At 50.8% G+C, this 13,319-nt stretch overlaps 6 protein-coding genes across 6 annotated transcripts; 3 read left to right on the top strand and 3 right to left on the bottom strand.

The window, feature by feature from the left end:
- Positions 1-76: 76 nt before the first annotated feature.
- N0V89_006588 (uncharacterized protein) lies at positions 77-2,158 on the top strand (the record flags this gene model as incomplete). The annotated part of the gene is made up of 2 exons (XM_056215358.1): positions 77-655; positions 701-2,158. 2 exons carry the CDS (start codon positions 77-79, stop codon positions 2,156-2,158), a joined length of 2,037 nt encoding a protein of 678 aa, XP_056069605.1.
- A 741-nt stretch (positions 2,159-2,899) lies between these two features.
- Positions 2,900-4,040, top strand: N0V89_006587 (uncharacterized protein; the record flags this gene model as incomplete). The annotated part of the gene is made up of 2 exons (XM_056215357.1): positions 2,900-3,303; positions 3,356-4,040. The coding sequence occupies 2 exons, from the start codon at positions 2,900-2,902 to the stop codon at positions 4,038-4,040; spliced, it is 1,089 nt and encodes a 362-aa protein (XP_056069604.1).
- A 771-nt stretch (positions 4,041-4,811) lies between these two features.
- N0V89_006586 (uncharacterized protein) lies at positions 4,812-5,822 on the top strand (the record flags this gene model as incomplete). Its single annotated transcript, XM_056215356.1, has 3 exons — positions 4,812-4,990; positions 5,109-5,235; positions 5,289-5,822. The coding sequence occupies 3 exons, from the start codon at positions 4,812-4,814 to the stop codon at positions 5,820-5,822; spliced, it is 840 nt and encodes a 279-aa protein (XP_056069603.1).
- Positions 5,823-7,101: 1,279 nt separating this feature from the next.
- N0V89_006585 (uncharacterized protein) lies at positions 7,102-7,831 on the bottom strand (the record flags this gene model as incomplete). The annotated part of the gene is made up of 3 exons (XM_056215355.1): positions 7,102-7,551; positions 7,601-7,739; positions 7,800-7,831. The coding sequence occupies 3 exons, from the start codon at positions 7,829-7,831 to the stop codon at positions 7,102-7,104; spliced, it is 621 nt and encodes a 206-aa protein (XP_056069602.1).
- Positions 7,832-8,299: 468 nt separating this feature from the next.
- Positions 8,300-8,951, bottom strand: N0V89_006584 (uncharacterized protein; the record flags this gene model as incomplete). Its single annotated transcript, XM_056215354.1, has 2 exons — positions 8,300-8,737; positions 8,793-8,951. 2 exons carry the CDS (start codon positions 8,949-8,951, stop codon positions 8,300-8,302), a joined length of 597 nt encoding a protein of 198 aa, XP_056069601.1.
- Positions 8,952-10,676: 1,725 nt separating this feature from the next.
- On the bottom strand, positions 10,677-12,813 carry N0V89_006583 (uncharacterized protein; the record flags this gene model as incomplete). The annotated part of the gene is made up of 6 exons (XM_056215353.1): positions 10,677-11,198; positions 11,305-11,373; positions 11,418-11,553; positions 12,053-12,143; positions 12,200-12,753; positions 12,806-12,813. 6 exons carry the CDS (start codon positions 12,811-12,813, stop codon positions 10,677-10,679), a joined length of 1,380 nt encoding a protein of 459 aa, XP_056069600.1.
- Between the last annotated feature and the right edge of the window lie 506 nt (positions 12,814-13,319).

Below are 13,319 nucleotides of genomic sequence, written 5' to 3'. Positions count from 1 at the left end.
TCGTCTTGGTTGTGACTGCTCTGTCGAGTAGAAGCTCGCTTACATGCTCACACAAGACGACTCAATCACGCCCAACATGAGCGTCGAAGGTAACCACCTACGGCGTTCGAGCTGGAAGGCTGAAGCGATACGCCGGGGTAATCTCAAAATCAGTGGACCAATCCCTATTACCGAGGACGTACCGCTAAACGACGATGAGGTAAAGGAATTCGAGAAGCATGGGACGCTGTCTGCAAGTCTGCCACAGGACACCCCCGTGGTCCACCCAACACAGCATATCCCGGACCCGCCTCAAATGCCTCCACCAGCCCCGCCCATTGTCCAGGCAGAATCTCATCCACAGGCCTCTGTCCAACCTGAAGATCAACCTGAAGAACGGGTCGAAATCCGCAATTCACCTCCAAGGCAGTTGGTCGTTCCCATGCAAAGTACACCTGAGAGACATCGGAGAAGTGCCACCGAGCCAATTTCAATTGCGAGCCCAAGTCCCCTCGCTTTAGAGACGCCTACACGAGCTTCGACGAGGAAAAAGCGTAAGAGTGGTCTTCGAAGTGTCTTCCGAAAAATGTTTGGTCGCAAGAGCAGGGAAGGGTCGGAAGAAGACGATCAGCACGTACAACGGTCCCAAACCCAGCGGCAACCGCAACGAGCCAGTGTATGTTTCTCTTTCAGTACTTTTTCAGTAATCTAACCTGAGCAGGACATCGGGGTAACAAGAGCCTCCTCGGAAAGAAAACCAGCGATACGTCGCGGACGGATTTCCGATCTGCATGTTGAAGAGCCCACACCCATGAATCCCCTGGGCCAACACCTCCCATTCCCAATGAACGTAAATGCTCCGCAAGAAGTCAGCCCTCCACAAGAGTATCTCAGATTCGAAGCTCCAACACCGGACTTCAGCCGCAGAAGAGCGACCCTGCCAAACGCTCACACTATCTCGGAAACGCAGAGCCTGAATGGGGGGACCAAGCGGCTGGAGGCTTGGGAAGAGAGACCATCCGGGGAGTACATACCCTCCCCCGAGATTGGCATCGCTCTGTCTAGCCCGCCCCACGATCGACAGTCGACCCAATCTGCCCAAGAGAAGCGCAGATCGCGAAGTGCAGGCAACTTGCGCGAACTCACGAAGGGCAAACCTTCTATAGAGCGGAGGCGAAGCGCGGAGATACGGTATTGGCGAAGTAGTTATGCTTCCGGTAGCGTGTACAGCACGAACACTCCACGACCGCGCACAGCGCAGACAGTGGAGACAGTGCGCAGCATCGAAGCTCAAGAGGAGCTACCGGAGTTGAACGAAATTGTGACGAAGTCGGTTTCCGTGCATGCTCCCACGATAGTTACGCAGCACAGTCACGACCACGACACATCGCAGGTCCCGCTCCCAGTCCAAGCCTTCAACTTCGGCAACTTCCGCAGCGACTTCTCCGATGACGAGGACTCAGAACAGCCTGCAGAAGAGCCCGCAGCCCCCACAGCCCATCCAGAGCGCCGCGTCTCAATCGAAGACAGAGTAAAGTTTCTCGAAGAGAACATGCGCACGCTCGACGCCTCCGTCCGCCGCATGTCAGGTCGCAACAACCGACAAACCATCATCCTCGAGAACGCGCCCAAAGGCCGGCGCTCCCGCAACAGGAGCTCCTCCGCCTCGAGCCAGCGCCAGGGCTCGCACCACTCCAGCAGGGGCAGCAACAACACGCTGCACCTCCGGCAATACGAAGACGAAAAGCCCGCCCCCGACTCACCAACTCACCCACCGCTTTCCGCAGTCAACGAGCTCCCCGTCTCGAAGGCCGCTCAGGAAGGAGTTGCCGACATCCAGTCCCAGCTCCTCGCGCTGCAAACATCCCTCCAGCACGAGCGCCACGCGCGCAAAACGCTCGAAGCGCAGGTCTCGACGCTGCAACGCGATCTCGCCGACTTACACGCGCTGGTGAACAAGTTCATCAGCGCAGCAAGTCCGAGCTATCCTACCCCAAGTCCCGATGGTATCATCGCGAGCAACGAGGCGAGTACCCCACGAGCGAGCGAGATTAAACCCAGCGAGATAAGAGGGAGGGAAAGGAGTATCAGTGCGAGTTCGACGGAGGATGGCGACGATATGGTCAGTCCCGAGGCTTGGGCGACGCCGAAGGAGAGTGTGGCTAGTGGGTTCTTTTGATGATGAGGTCGCATATCTATCTGAGGAGGGAAGAAAGTTTGAAGAGAAGGAAGGGGTGAGAACGAGCATGACATGCATACATCACGGCCGGGAAGGCAGTGCCTCTTTCCCTTTTTTTTTTTTTTATTTTTTTTTTATCTTGGTCTCCCTTTTTTCTGTCTGACATGTACATGTTTCATGGCATGACTTTGTACGATACCCAGTTGGTGCTTCTGATGCTGCGTTTGTGCAAGCACGTCCGCTTTTTTTTTCTATGTTCGTCTTTTCGCGGCTGCGGCACAGCGGTTTTTCTTGCGTTGAGCGCCTGATTGCGTACTTTCTTGTGTAAAATATAGTTATGGCATTGGAAGATGCAGCCCGTGGGGGAAAATTCGGTTGGAGGCAGAATCAATGAGAAGAGTGGAAGGTTGTGAAGACTGTTGCGTTCGCGTTGATTGTATCTTTATCAAGAGATATCTAACGGTTCGATCCACAGATCAGATGTCCAATCGAGAGACAGGTCGTGTTGCACAAATATAACTGCACTTATGTTACAAAAGCTAGCACGGGCATACCATGAAAGGGTCACCTTGTAATTATTGTGTCTCACTCCCTCATGTTGGTCTATCCCGTCGTTCCTGCCCGTCTCGCTCCAGCGCACGTGTGAGTAATTGAACCCTCGCACCTTCCCTTTCACCTCACCTCACTCAAACTTACGTCTTCCACAACGCATTCTTGCCACCTCTTTCCTTCCACTACAAGATGCCTGCTCCAGTTCAACCGCCTGCACCGGCGGTGCGAGGAGTGCAATCCACTGCGCCCGTACCTCCTCCCTCCAGCCAGCGACCGCGAGCAATCGACGCGCCGGGTATCAAGCCGGATTCCAGTTCTCCGATCACGAGAGTCTGGCCTGCGAGCATGACGGCTGGTGTGAAAGCTGCGGAGTCGAACCAAGGTGGCGGCTCCTTTGGTAACTCTGCTCGGGGCTTCTCTGTTCCTCCGCAACCGCTCTTTGGGAAAGGGCAAGCTTTCGGTACGCCAGAAAATCATCGCCCACTGACTGCTGCGACGCCTCAGTTCGGCCAGGTCAATACTGGAAGCACCCAAGCGCCGGTGAAGAATATACCACGCGTAGGCGAGCGTTCTCCCCACGCACAAATATTTGAGTACGTATGGCAGAAGCAAATTGACAAGTCAGTGCTAACTCAAACTCAACAGCTTCGGCACAAAGGTCGTGACCATCCGTGTTGGTCATGAGCCCCAGCATAAAGACTTTACCGTGCACGAAAACCTACTGAGCCGATCACCGTACCTGATGGACATTCGCCACAAAATGTCTACCTACATTTCGTTGCCGGATGCACAGCCAGAAGCCTTCAGCATCTACCAACAATGGCTGTACACGAAAGGACTTCATACAAAGACAACAGTCAAGGAGGTAACTTTCGGACCTTTTGACCCATCACACCGCGACGAATGGACCAAGCTCACTGATATATATCTCCTGGGTCACAAGCTCGTCGATACCGATTTCCAAGACAGGGTGATGGACGGCATACTCGAGTGGCTGGACGAGACGACCACCAGCATTTACGATCTATCTGTGCTTCTTGAAAACGTTGTTCAGATTTACATAGCGCTCAAAGACGCACGCGAAGACAATCCTTTGAAACGTCTGATATCTGACACAGTCTCGCTGAAGTTCACTGACGCCATGATACAAAAGATGGTCACTGATCGTAAGAAGGAACTGCCACGCTCGCTCTTGCTGGACCTTGTGTCGAAGCTTTCTGCAAATTCCAGTGGAAGCCTGATCATGTCCAGAGTTTCTACTCACCCTGAGTTCCGAGAGGCTTGCCACTATCATTGCCATGCGGCGGGAGACTGTTACAGAAAGAAGTGAAGGCCTCTGGGAGAGGGAGAACAGCGCTTGTAACCCGGTAGTCAGGGCGTTATCTTGGTTCTGTTACTATGTACACTGAGATGATAATCATGGATTGAGGACGGGCGTTAGCGCAGGGTCTTGGTGCTTACCTTCTCATTCGCTCTCCCTGATACCAGCAGAACAAGGGCAGGAGAATGGCCATCTATGATTTTGTGTGTTATCGAAGACATATGATATTGAAGGAAATAGATGTTTAGGACCTATCGTCTCTCCCGTGTTTATGTGCTTATTTGTGGTAACACTATCTCCGTATTGGCTGCAGCGCGCAGTCCCAGCCGCCGAGTCAAAACACGTCTAGTCAAAATACGAAATTTAAGAATAGTCGATTAAAAAGAAATAATACATCTGGCGGCGCTGTGATTCGAACGCAACACTTGTAAAAGCCCAAAAAGAAGTGAAGAACCTCAACAGTACCTGGCCTAGAAGGTCGCCCCGAGGGAGACTATCAGATTTTCAGTATAGCGTCCACCCATCTAGGTTCGCCACCGGAGTTTCTTCAGATATCTTCTTGACTTCATAATTATATATACCATATAAAGTTCAAGTGTAGTGAGTGGCCGTTTGCACAAGTGATGCCGACGTCATTCACTTGTCCACCCATTCACTCACTCAGCCTCTTTGCCTGGCGAACCGGTCACGCAATATCTTTGTCCCGTACTCCGCTCACCGTTTGCCGTCGCTCTCAAGATCTGGCGCCTGTCGCAACTTCATCTCCACCATTGGCGCGACATGTCCACCATCAAAGCTACCGCGGATGACGGCGCCGTTGACGGCACCACCTCGTACCAACTTGCGATGTCTTTGGACTCCACTTTCGTGAATGATACGGATGATACGGCCGTTGAGGAAACTGTTATGTCTGACCAAGCTTCTGCCCGGAAGCTCCGTTTCGACACCGCTTTTGCAAGGTGTTGTACTCGTCCTGCTCAACATTTGCCCGGCATTCGCCAGAATGCTGTGAGTGTCATGCGCCACAAGTATCCCTCGCCTTCTATTGTGTCAATTTCCACGCTAATATATCAATAGGTTACGGTTACTGGAGGCGAACAACGTCGCGGCGCATGACTTCACATTCCGACACACAGACGGCTACGAATGGGCGCTGCCCTCATTCAAGGCAAAGACTCATGCATCCACGTTGTCTCAGTTCATGGTGTGTTAGACCTTGCTTCAATGTCATGCCAACATCTGACACTATTTTGACAGGATGCGAACAATTCCGCCGTCGCCATCTTCAAGCCCAGCGATTTACACCCAATCGCCATCGACATGGCCTTGGATCATTGGCATTTCGGGGATTATGAGTTCCAGATCGAGGACAACAACGACGAAGGTGCACTCAATGTCACCATGAAGCACACGCGGACCGGAAGGAATTACCTTATCTCAGCGAATATCGTCGTCTTACACATCGTCGTGCACGACGGAGCCATGACGTTGGGCGACAAGAATCTAGCGCACACTGCCTTTGCCAAGTTGCAGCAGGCATTCTGTCAGGTGTCCGACATCGGCGTCGCTGAAGCCGTTGTCGACCTGGTTTTCGAGACCTTTATCGCAGATCGGGACGAGGACTTCCGCCTCCGCAGCCTTGTTGTTACATGGGCGCATATTTGGGAGAAGAGGTGGATGAAGAACACACCGAAAAGGTATCTTCGCCTCATCGAGGATATCCCCGAATTTGCGCGTATGATAAAGGAAGCCGAGTATGAGAGCAAAGGGGAGTACCAGGCTGATGCTTGAGGCAAGAGAGCACGGAGGAAGAGGCGATAACACTATCGGAGAAGCAAATTGTCCTCAAAAGTCGTCGACTTGATAATGCTTGCGTGGTCTGGAGGTGCGCTGCGAGGAAATGCGGTTCCGATTCAAGTACTTGAGACAAAGTAATTGGGGGGTGAGAATTGGCATTCACGCAAGATCCCGATGATTGCCTCCTCTTTACCAGCTCGGCCCAGTACCAGCAGTACAGGGCCCAGAGATTGGCGACACTAAACTGTGTACTACTCAAGAGAATTGATGCAGAAGAAATGGAAGATTTTTCACCTAGACTTGGCCGACTGAGTACTTGTGAAATATGCAAAGAACGTAGCCAGGTCTGGCAGTGCTGAACTGTGGCTACCCGCTACATGCCCCGAACGGATGAAATACTCTTCTCAACCGAGCCTGAACCTGGGGTTGAGTATCGGACGGCACTGAAACTATGGAAATTGACGGCAAGGGTGGAAAATTTCGCAGGTTACTCAATCGGACCACTATATGTTCATAAGATTTGTGCCCTTATGTTAGTTCGTATACAGCCCTGTGTTAATTTCTCGGATGTTATATGGTATCTGAAGTTACTGTGTGCGATGATTGCACAATTAAGTCATAACATTGCTCGATCGAAGGGTCAGATATACATCTGATCCGAGAAGTGAACTCCTGAGGAAGGTGAGCTTAGAGTGGCACCGGCAGGTGGTGAAGACTACTTATTTCCAGAGCAGAACAAGTATGATAATGCCAACGCATAAGGTGAGGGTTTCATTCCTAGAATATGCATGTTGCTCGATGCACAGGGGCTGTTCAGATCAGTAGGGCATCAGAATGGTCAGGTGGCAGCCTCGCAGCCTTCTAATATAATGCGTGGGATAGTATACGAGAGCCTGTTAGTTGTCGTTGGAGAACTTAGATCAGGTACAGGTACCATGAGGAAGTGTGGAGCTTCCGTATAACTCTTCTACAAAATCTTTTATAGCCACATATGCGATTCGGGCGAAGGGAGTAAATGAAGGGCGGAACCATGGTTGATCGCTGTACAAACGAAACTTGTATTGATCAAGTTAAGTGTACATACTCCTAGGCCCGTCCTATTCTCGACTAGCTATCTGTGCCTGACCATCTTAGCTGATCTCAACGTTGATCTATCGGTATCCTCTCCGATACCATCAAATATTGTGATTAAACAATTTGAGATCCCAGCCACCTCTCCAGCAAATCGATCGCGCGCCCAACCTCTTTGTGGACCCAATCATGTTTCATTGCTTTAGACCCGAAGTCTACCACATTCGTGCAGATGAATCGCCATGTCAGCCCCAAAAGCAAGGTACTGACCAATAAGCAGCTTGACTTCCTCCGTATGCGTGGATGCAGGCCGTCCCAGTAACACGGTAGTGAGTGCAATCCCCATTGGTGAGCCTGCGTTGGGACAATTCGGATAGTATTCTTTGATTGCCGCTACTAACACTGGAAGTCTTGTGGTCGTGAGAAGATAGATTTTCACGTCGTCCACGATCAGACCGGACAATCGCTCGATGTCGTATTTGTCGGCGACGACCAAAATTCCGATCGGAACACGAATACGCTGTGCATTCTGGATGAATGCCTGTTCGGCAACGGCCTCTGAGTCGTATTGTTGTGTGTAAAGAAACTTGAGCGCGGCCTCGAAGTGCTCCGGGACGTCATTATGGACTTCAATCACATTGCCTGAGGCTTCCTGTTCCTTCATGTCAGCATATCGCTATCACTCTACGCATGGCACTCACCTTGAAGTTGCCCGTGAACGCGTTCAGAAAGAACTTGGAGCCCCTCGCTAGAATCTGCTTATGAGCATGATACTCGCGCACCTTGCCTTCGTAGATTTGCTTGATCTTGACGTCGGAGAGTGTGGGGTTGTTGAACAAGCTGTCAAAGCAGAAGACATTAGCACTGTGGATTTCACATACAAGTGGACCGCCTACGAACCTGGTGCCTGCTGATCCAGGCTTCGTCGCCATCTTGGCGAGATGGGCTTTTCGCTGCAAGTTGTACGATATTTTTAGTGTTGAGTTGAAGAAGGTACGGGTGCACGAGATATGAACGGCAAGAGCAAGACTAGCTAACCCAATTCGGCCTAGTGCTAGCAATAAGGCAGGAGCAAACGCGGTGAAGGTGAAGTTTACAAACATGGGAAATGTTCGCGTTTTGTGACCGCTCATCATCAATCACTTCTAATTCACTTTGTAGAAAATTCTTTGAGCAATACATAGCCTTAGTCAAGAATTTACGAGAGATTGTTGCCTCGATTTTATCTATTCGCTACCGGGAGCAACCAAGTCGAATCTCTAGCCATTGACCATAAGTGCAAATCTAGACTTTTCCATGAATCGACCTTGGACTTTCACCGAATATGGCCAGTGATTGGAGAGCCATATGTCTTCGGTTGTCTCTGAAGGAGACACATGCCAGCAGTCTCGTCGCCATAACTACCAAAGCTTACCCTCGGCAAGGGGACTCACAGAAAGCACGTCCGCAGCGAGAACGGGGTACTTCTTGATTGTCTCCTGGAATTTGGGGCTCTTGACGAACTTCTTGGCGCCCCTCAGGAAGGTTCGGGCAATGGCGATGCCCATCTGGTCTCCCACTTCGTTGCAACGGGAGTAGTGAGCCTCGGCAACCTCGGCATGCCAATCGACATTTTGGTAAAGGAACCAATCCGAAGGGAACTTGGCAACTGCACGAACTTTGAGCTGCTCCACACCGTATTTGACAGCCAGGGCGTACATTGCGATCGGATTGGTGTACAAGTGAAGGGCATTAGTCTGGGTGTGAGTTTCGAGTACGCTCGTGTAGAGGAACTTCAGCATGCGTTGAAAGTGTAGCGGGTCGTCGTCGTGCAGCTCGATGACGTTGCCATTCTCTTGCTATGCACAAATGTCTGTAATGAGATCGCTACCAAAATGCAGGCAAGCCACTTACCTTCACCGGGTTCTCGCTGAACAGTTTGAGGAAGAAGCTGGAGTGGGCGCAAAGAACTGCCTTGTGACCGTGATAGTCGGTCTTCTTGCCGTTGCTGACCTGACGGATGGTGACATCGGAAAGGAAAGGGCTGTTGAAGAAACTGAAGGAGTGAGTCATTGGATTGCAGCGGCAAATACCATTTTGCTTACGCCGTTGAGTTAGTCGCCATTGTGCTGGCCAGAGGCAACACCTTCAGGCTCATCGGCGCTAGAGGTGCTTTGCAGGGAATTGAATACGGGACAAAGCAGACGACAAAAGAAACGATCTTGCGGGCGAATAGCTTGAATATATAGCATGCTGGGTGTCACGTATTGTGGGCGAAGGACAAGGTACAATAGTAAAGAAAAAGCTGGGTGAAGCATAGTGGCAAGGTGAGAGACCTTTACACGTCAAGCGCTTAATTAGAGTTTTCTAGCAATTCATACCCACTCGCATGTGAGGTTTTCTTGGGAAGATGAAGCACAAGTCATAAAGACCGAAGTTTTCACATTATACGAGCCCACCATAATGCAGCATGGTAGCTAGAAATATTAGATGCAAGCCACGCCGACAGCCCTCTTGAATATGCGAATAACTGAAACGAACCTTCTTCGCTGCCCGTGCTCCGCCCCAACCTCATCCTTACTCAGAAGGCGGGGTCCTTCAAGACTGCCTCATGGCGCATATCCTAAGGATTGACGTTCCAGCGCCTGTTACACCCTCAGTACAGTCGTCCTCCATTATTATCAATCGCTTCTTCAAGCATGTCCTGAGCGAAACGCGGCCAGCTTCTCAGCAAGTCGCGGCACCAGGTTTCCTTAATAATCTCAGGGGTGTTCTTGAGTATGTATCTGCATATCCGTCGGCCCATGGTACACTTCTTATCGAAGCAGGCGGGGTAATGTTGGTGGAGAGCTTCCAACGGGCCGCAGATTTCGCAGGCTTCGTGCCACACTCCATCCTCGGCGGGTGGACTCTCTTCACTACAACGAGCTTGTAGGCCACGGACTGCATATTTGCCTGCCAAAGTGTGGATTTCCAGGAGACTATATATGCGCCCTGCGCCTTGCCCAAGATACGTGAGATCGATCTCAAGTGTGTACATCTAAAACAAGAAATCATCCAGTAAGATTCGTAAAAGGTTTGTACCATTGCACCCAAATACTTACAAATTGAAGCATTGCCTTGAAATCGCTAGGAATATCACCGGGAATCTCTATCACTCCAGGGCCACCATCCTAAGCCGCGTTAGCATAGCTTGTTACCCGCATTACTGGCACACTTGCGTGGATGTTCGTGAGCAGATTTTTGAACCAAGGCGACGCGGCACACAGTACGGCCTTGTGGGCGTGATATTCTCTGGTAGCTTTTCCGTACGTTTGGCGGATCTTGATGTCGGAGAACAATGGATTGTCGAATAGACTATTAGGTAGGAGTCAGCGGCTACTCCGATGGCGCGAACAGCTTAATACTTACTCCGAACTGTCAATTCCTGGAGGAGTCGCCATTGTACGGGAATGAGATGGCATAGCAAGAGTGGAAAGGAATCTTGTGTTGTGGAAGGCGCAGACTCGCTTATAAGCGTTTGCTGATGAGGGTGACACTAGTGCACCTTGCCGTGGACGATACCTGGGTAAGCAACGGTGAAGATGAGAGAAATCTGTACGCATCTGATATGTCTAATTGCGTATTTAAGCTTTCTCCTATCATTACGATGTGTCCAATCTGTGCATTGGTACTGGTTCAAACCGTGTGGATCAACGCCGTGTAACCACACCTATGGTATCACGTATATGATGACAGGGATTCCACACGCCGTCACCACATCCGAGCGTTCAGAGCTCGTCCCAGTCATCCTGATCTCTAATGTTCCATTCCATTTGCGAGTAGGTCGGTGCGTCGCACAGGCGTGTTCGGATTGTGACGCGTGCCGAAAAAGATACGATCATTGTCGCGGGCTTCGCGGAACATATCAGCGCAGAACTTCGGCCACCGCGCCATCAGATCATCAAAAGCCGGATCCTTGACGTAGCGCTCGCCTCCATATTGGAGGATCATCGAGCAAACCTGCCGACCCATCATGCAGTCCTTCTCAATACATGCGCGATAATGCTCCTGAACAAATTGCTGTAAGTGGCCCGAGAAATGCGGTCCCCATGTTGTGCAAAGCCCAACCGAGTTTGGCATGTGCCGAGAAAGGTGGGCCTGTAGGCCTTCGATCTCGTATTTGTCGGCGAGGGAGTGTATCGACAAGAGGGTTTGGAGCGCGCGCTTCACGCGCAAACGATAGGGATTATACCTGGAACTATCGGTCGGCTTGTAGGGGCGAGAGAGAGAGGACGAGGGCTCGCTAATCACGCCGGCATCGATTTTGCGGGTGTACAACTATAACACGCCTATTAGTGAATGTCCACAGGCTGAAATAGAAATAGTATAACTAGAGCGCCGAAGTACATCCAGCCGCATCTAACGAAACCCGGAGCTTACTTACGAAACGAAGGGCAACCTCGAAGTGCTTAGGATCGTCATCTTCGGGTATAACAATCGGCTCCGTACCATTCTGTTCGGATTAGCGCGAATCAACAATGGCCCGTGTATACCCACGTGAATGTGCGCGAGGACATCCAAGAACCAGGGCGATCCAGCAGAGAGAATAGCCTTATGCGCATGGTACTGTCTCGTAACGCCGCCATGTGTATGCCGAATGATGACATCGGAGTAAAGTGGATTGTTGAACATGCTGTTCAGTGAGTTAGTCCTAGACCATCAAGAGAGGAGACAGATCGAATGGTCATGCTCACATCCAGCCCACCGTTCGCCAATATGTTCTACTTGCATGCTGATATGACTTACCTGCTGTTCAGGTTCCCTTGGATAGACGCCATGGTGCCGATAACTCAAGAGCTTCGATACTGGAGTTGAGAGATCGGGTGCTTAGCTAGAAGTTTAGCTAGAACCTTTGTTTCGGCACTATTTATATAGGGAAGGAGGCTGTTTGGAATGCACGTGCCAGCGATTTTTGTCAGTTTGCTTGAACGCTTGGCCGACACAAGCAAATATCCGGAGCGTGACAGATTTGGACTTGATGAACCTAGGCTCTAGAGTGAAACCCACGCGTTAAGGCTGGCTTCGCTCCCCAGGAACACTGCCACCATCATTTTCAGCTTTTAGGCTGAGACAGCTTCACCTTGTTTTTAGGTTTGGAAACGGCGGCAACCGTTGATGAGGAAGACAGGGACGGAGTATGGTTTGGATTAGGTCGTTGAGGAGTGCGGGTCTCGTCGTTCGATCCGAGAGTAAGCCAGTGTACGACAAGGACGCCGCAAGTCACTAAAAATGTGTTAGATTCCAATGAGAACTGGTAGAATTTAACGTGTAGAGCTTACCATCTGCTATGCAAGCCACTAGGCAGACAAAAGCCAGCTGGTTGCCCTTCTCGGAGAGGAAGACAACTAGGTTGGCCGCAGACGCTATGAAAGATACGCTGCTGCCGATGACGTTCTTCCATAGCACCTTCTTAATGTTGATGAAGAAATTATCCCGTACTTCCTCCTCTTTGAAGCCCAGGGACCCCAGCTGCCGTACCAGTCTACGCAAGCGACTGACAGACGGTAGTGTACTTCCGTCATCGTAGTATGGCGACGTACGCTCGCGGAACTTCAAGACCGGTCGAAGGAGGATGACGAACACAACAGTGAGAGAGGCGTTTATGAAGGCATCGAAGATCAGTAGAAGATAGGCCGGGACCGTTGCTAGTCCAATGCGACACTGTCCGTCTTCTGCGCTGAGCTTAGCGTGAGGGGTGATGAGGCTCCAGACGGCGATTGCACCGAAGGCAACGACGACAAAAGACATCCCTCCAGCCCAAACCCAGTCGTCGGTGCGTTTGCGAATGAAGGGCGCGCGGACTACATGGGCTCTCTCGAGAAGAAACATATACCTGATGCTGTAAGCTACAATAAAACTGAAGCAGGACGATCAAATGTACATACAGAGACATCTTTGCGGTCGCGTAGAACACTACACACACCATAATCGCAGAGAAACACTGCTCTTGTGTTGTCGTTCCGAAGGTGACTACTAGAACCGATGAAGAAATTACAAGACCAAGGGCTATCACAATTTGTAGATGGACAAGGAGCCATGCAAAATTGACTTTCTTCTTATCAAAGCTCTTCGCACGAAGCCCTGTGGACGATTAGCTCGTGTATAAAAATGCTCTATGAGGAGCATACATACCCAAGACGAAGGCCAAAGAGAACAAGCAGGCGAAAGACACCAAGCCATACGCCAAGCGACCCTGAGTGGAGGTACCATAAGTTGCATCGGTGTATACGGAATTTTTTCTGGTTTGAATATGGGAGTTGCTGGAGTCATGGCTCAGTGGCAAGGCTTGCGCGTAGGAGGACCATAGGAAAGCCATCAGAATCATGCCTTGTTCTTCCACGGCGAGCTGACAACCGGGGAGAAGCCTCTATTGAGGGATCTATGTAGAAGTAATTCAAG

The sequence above is a fragment of the Didymosphaeria variabile genome, assembly GCF_027946475.1.
Source record: "Didymosphaeria variabile strain IMI 356815 chromosome Unknown scaffold_5, whole genome shotgun sequence".
Taxonomy (NCBI): domain Eukaryota; kingdom Fungi; phylum Ascomycota; class Dothideomycetes; order Pleosporales; family Didymosphaeriaceae; genus Didymosphaeria; species Didymosphaeria variabile.
This window is presented reverse-complemented; position numbering and strand designations above follow the sequence as displayed.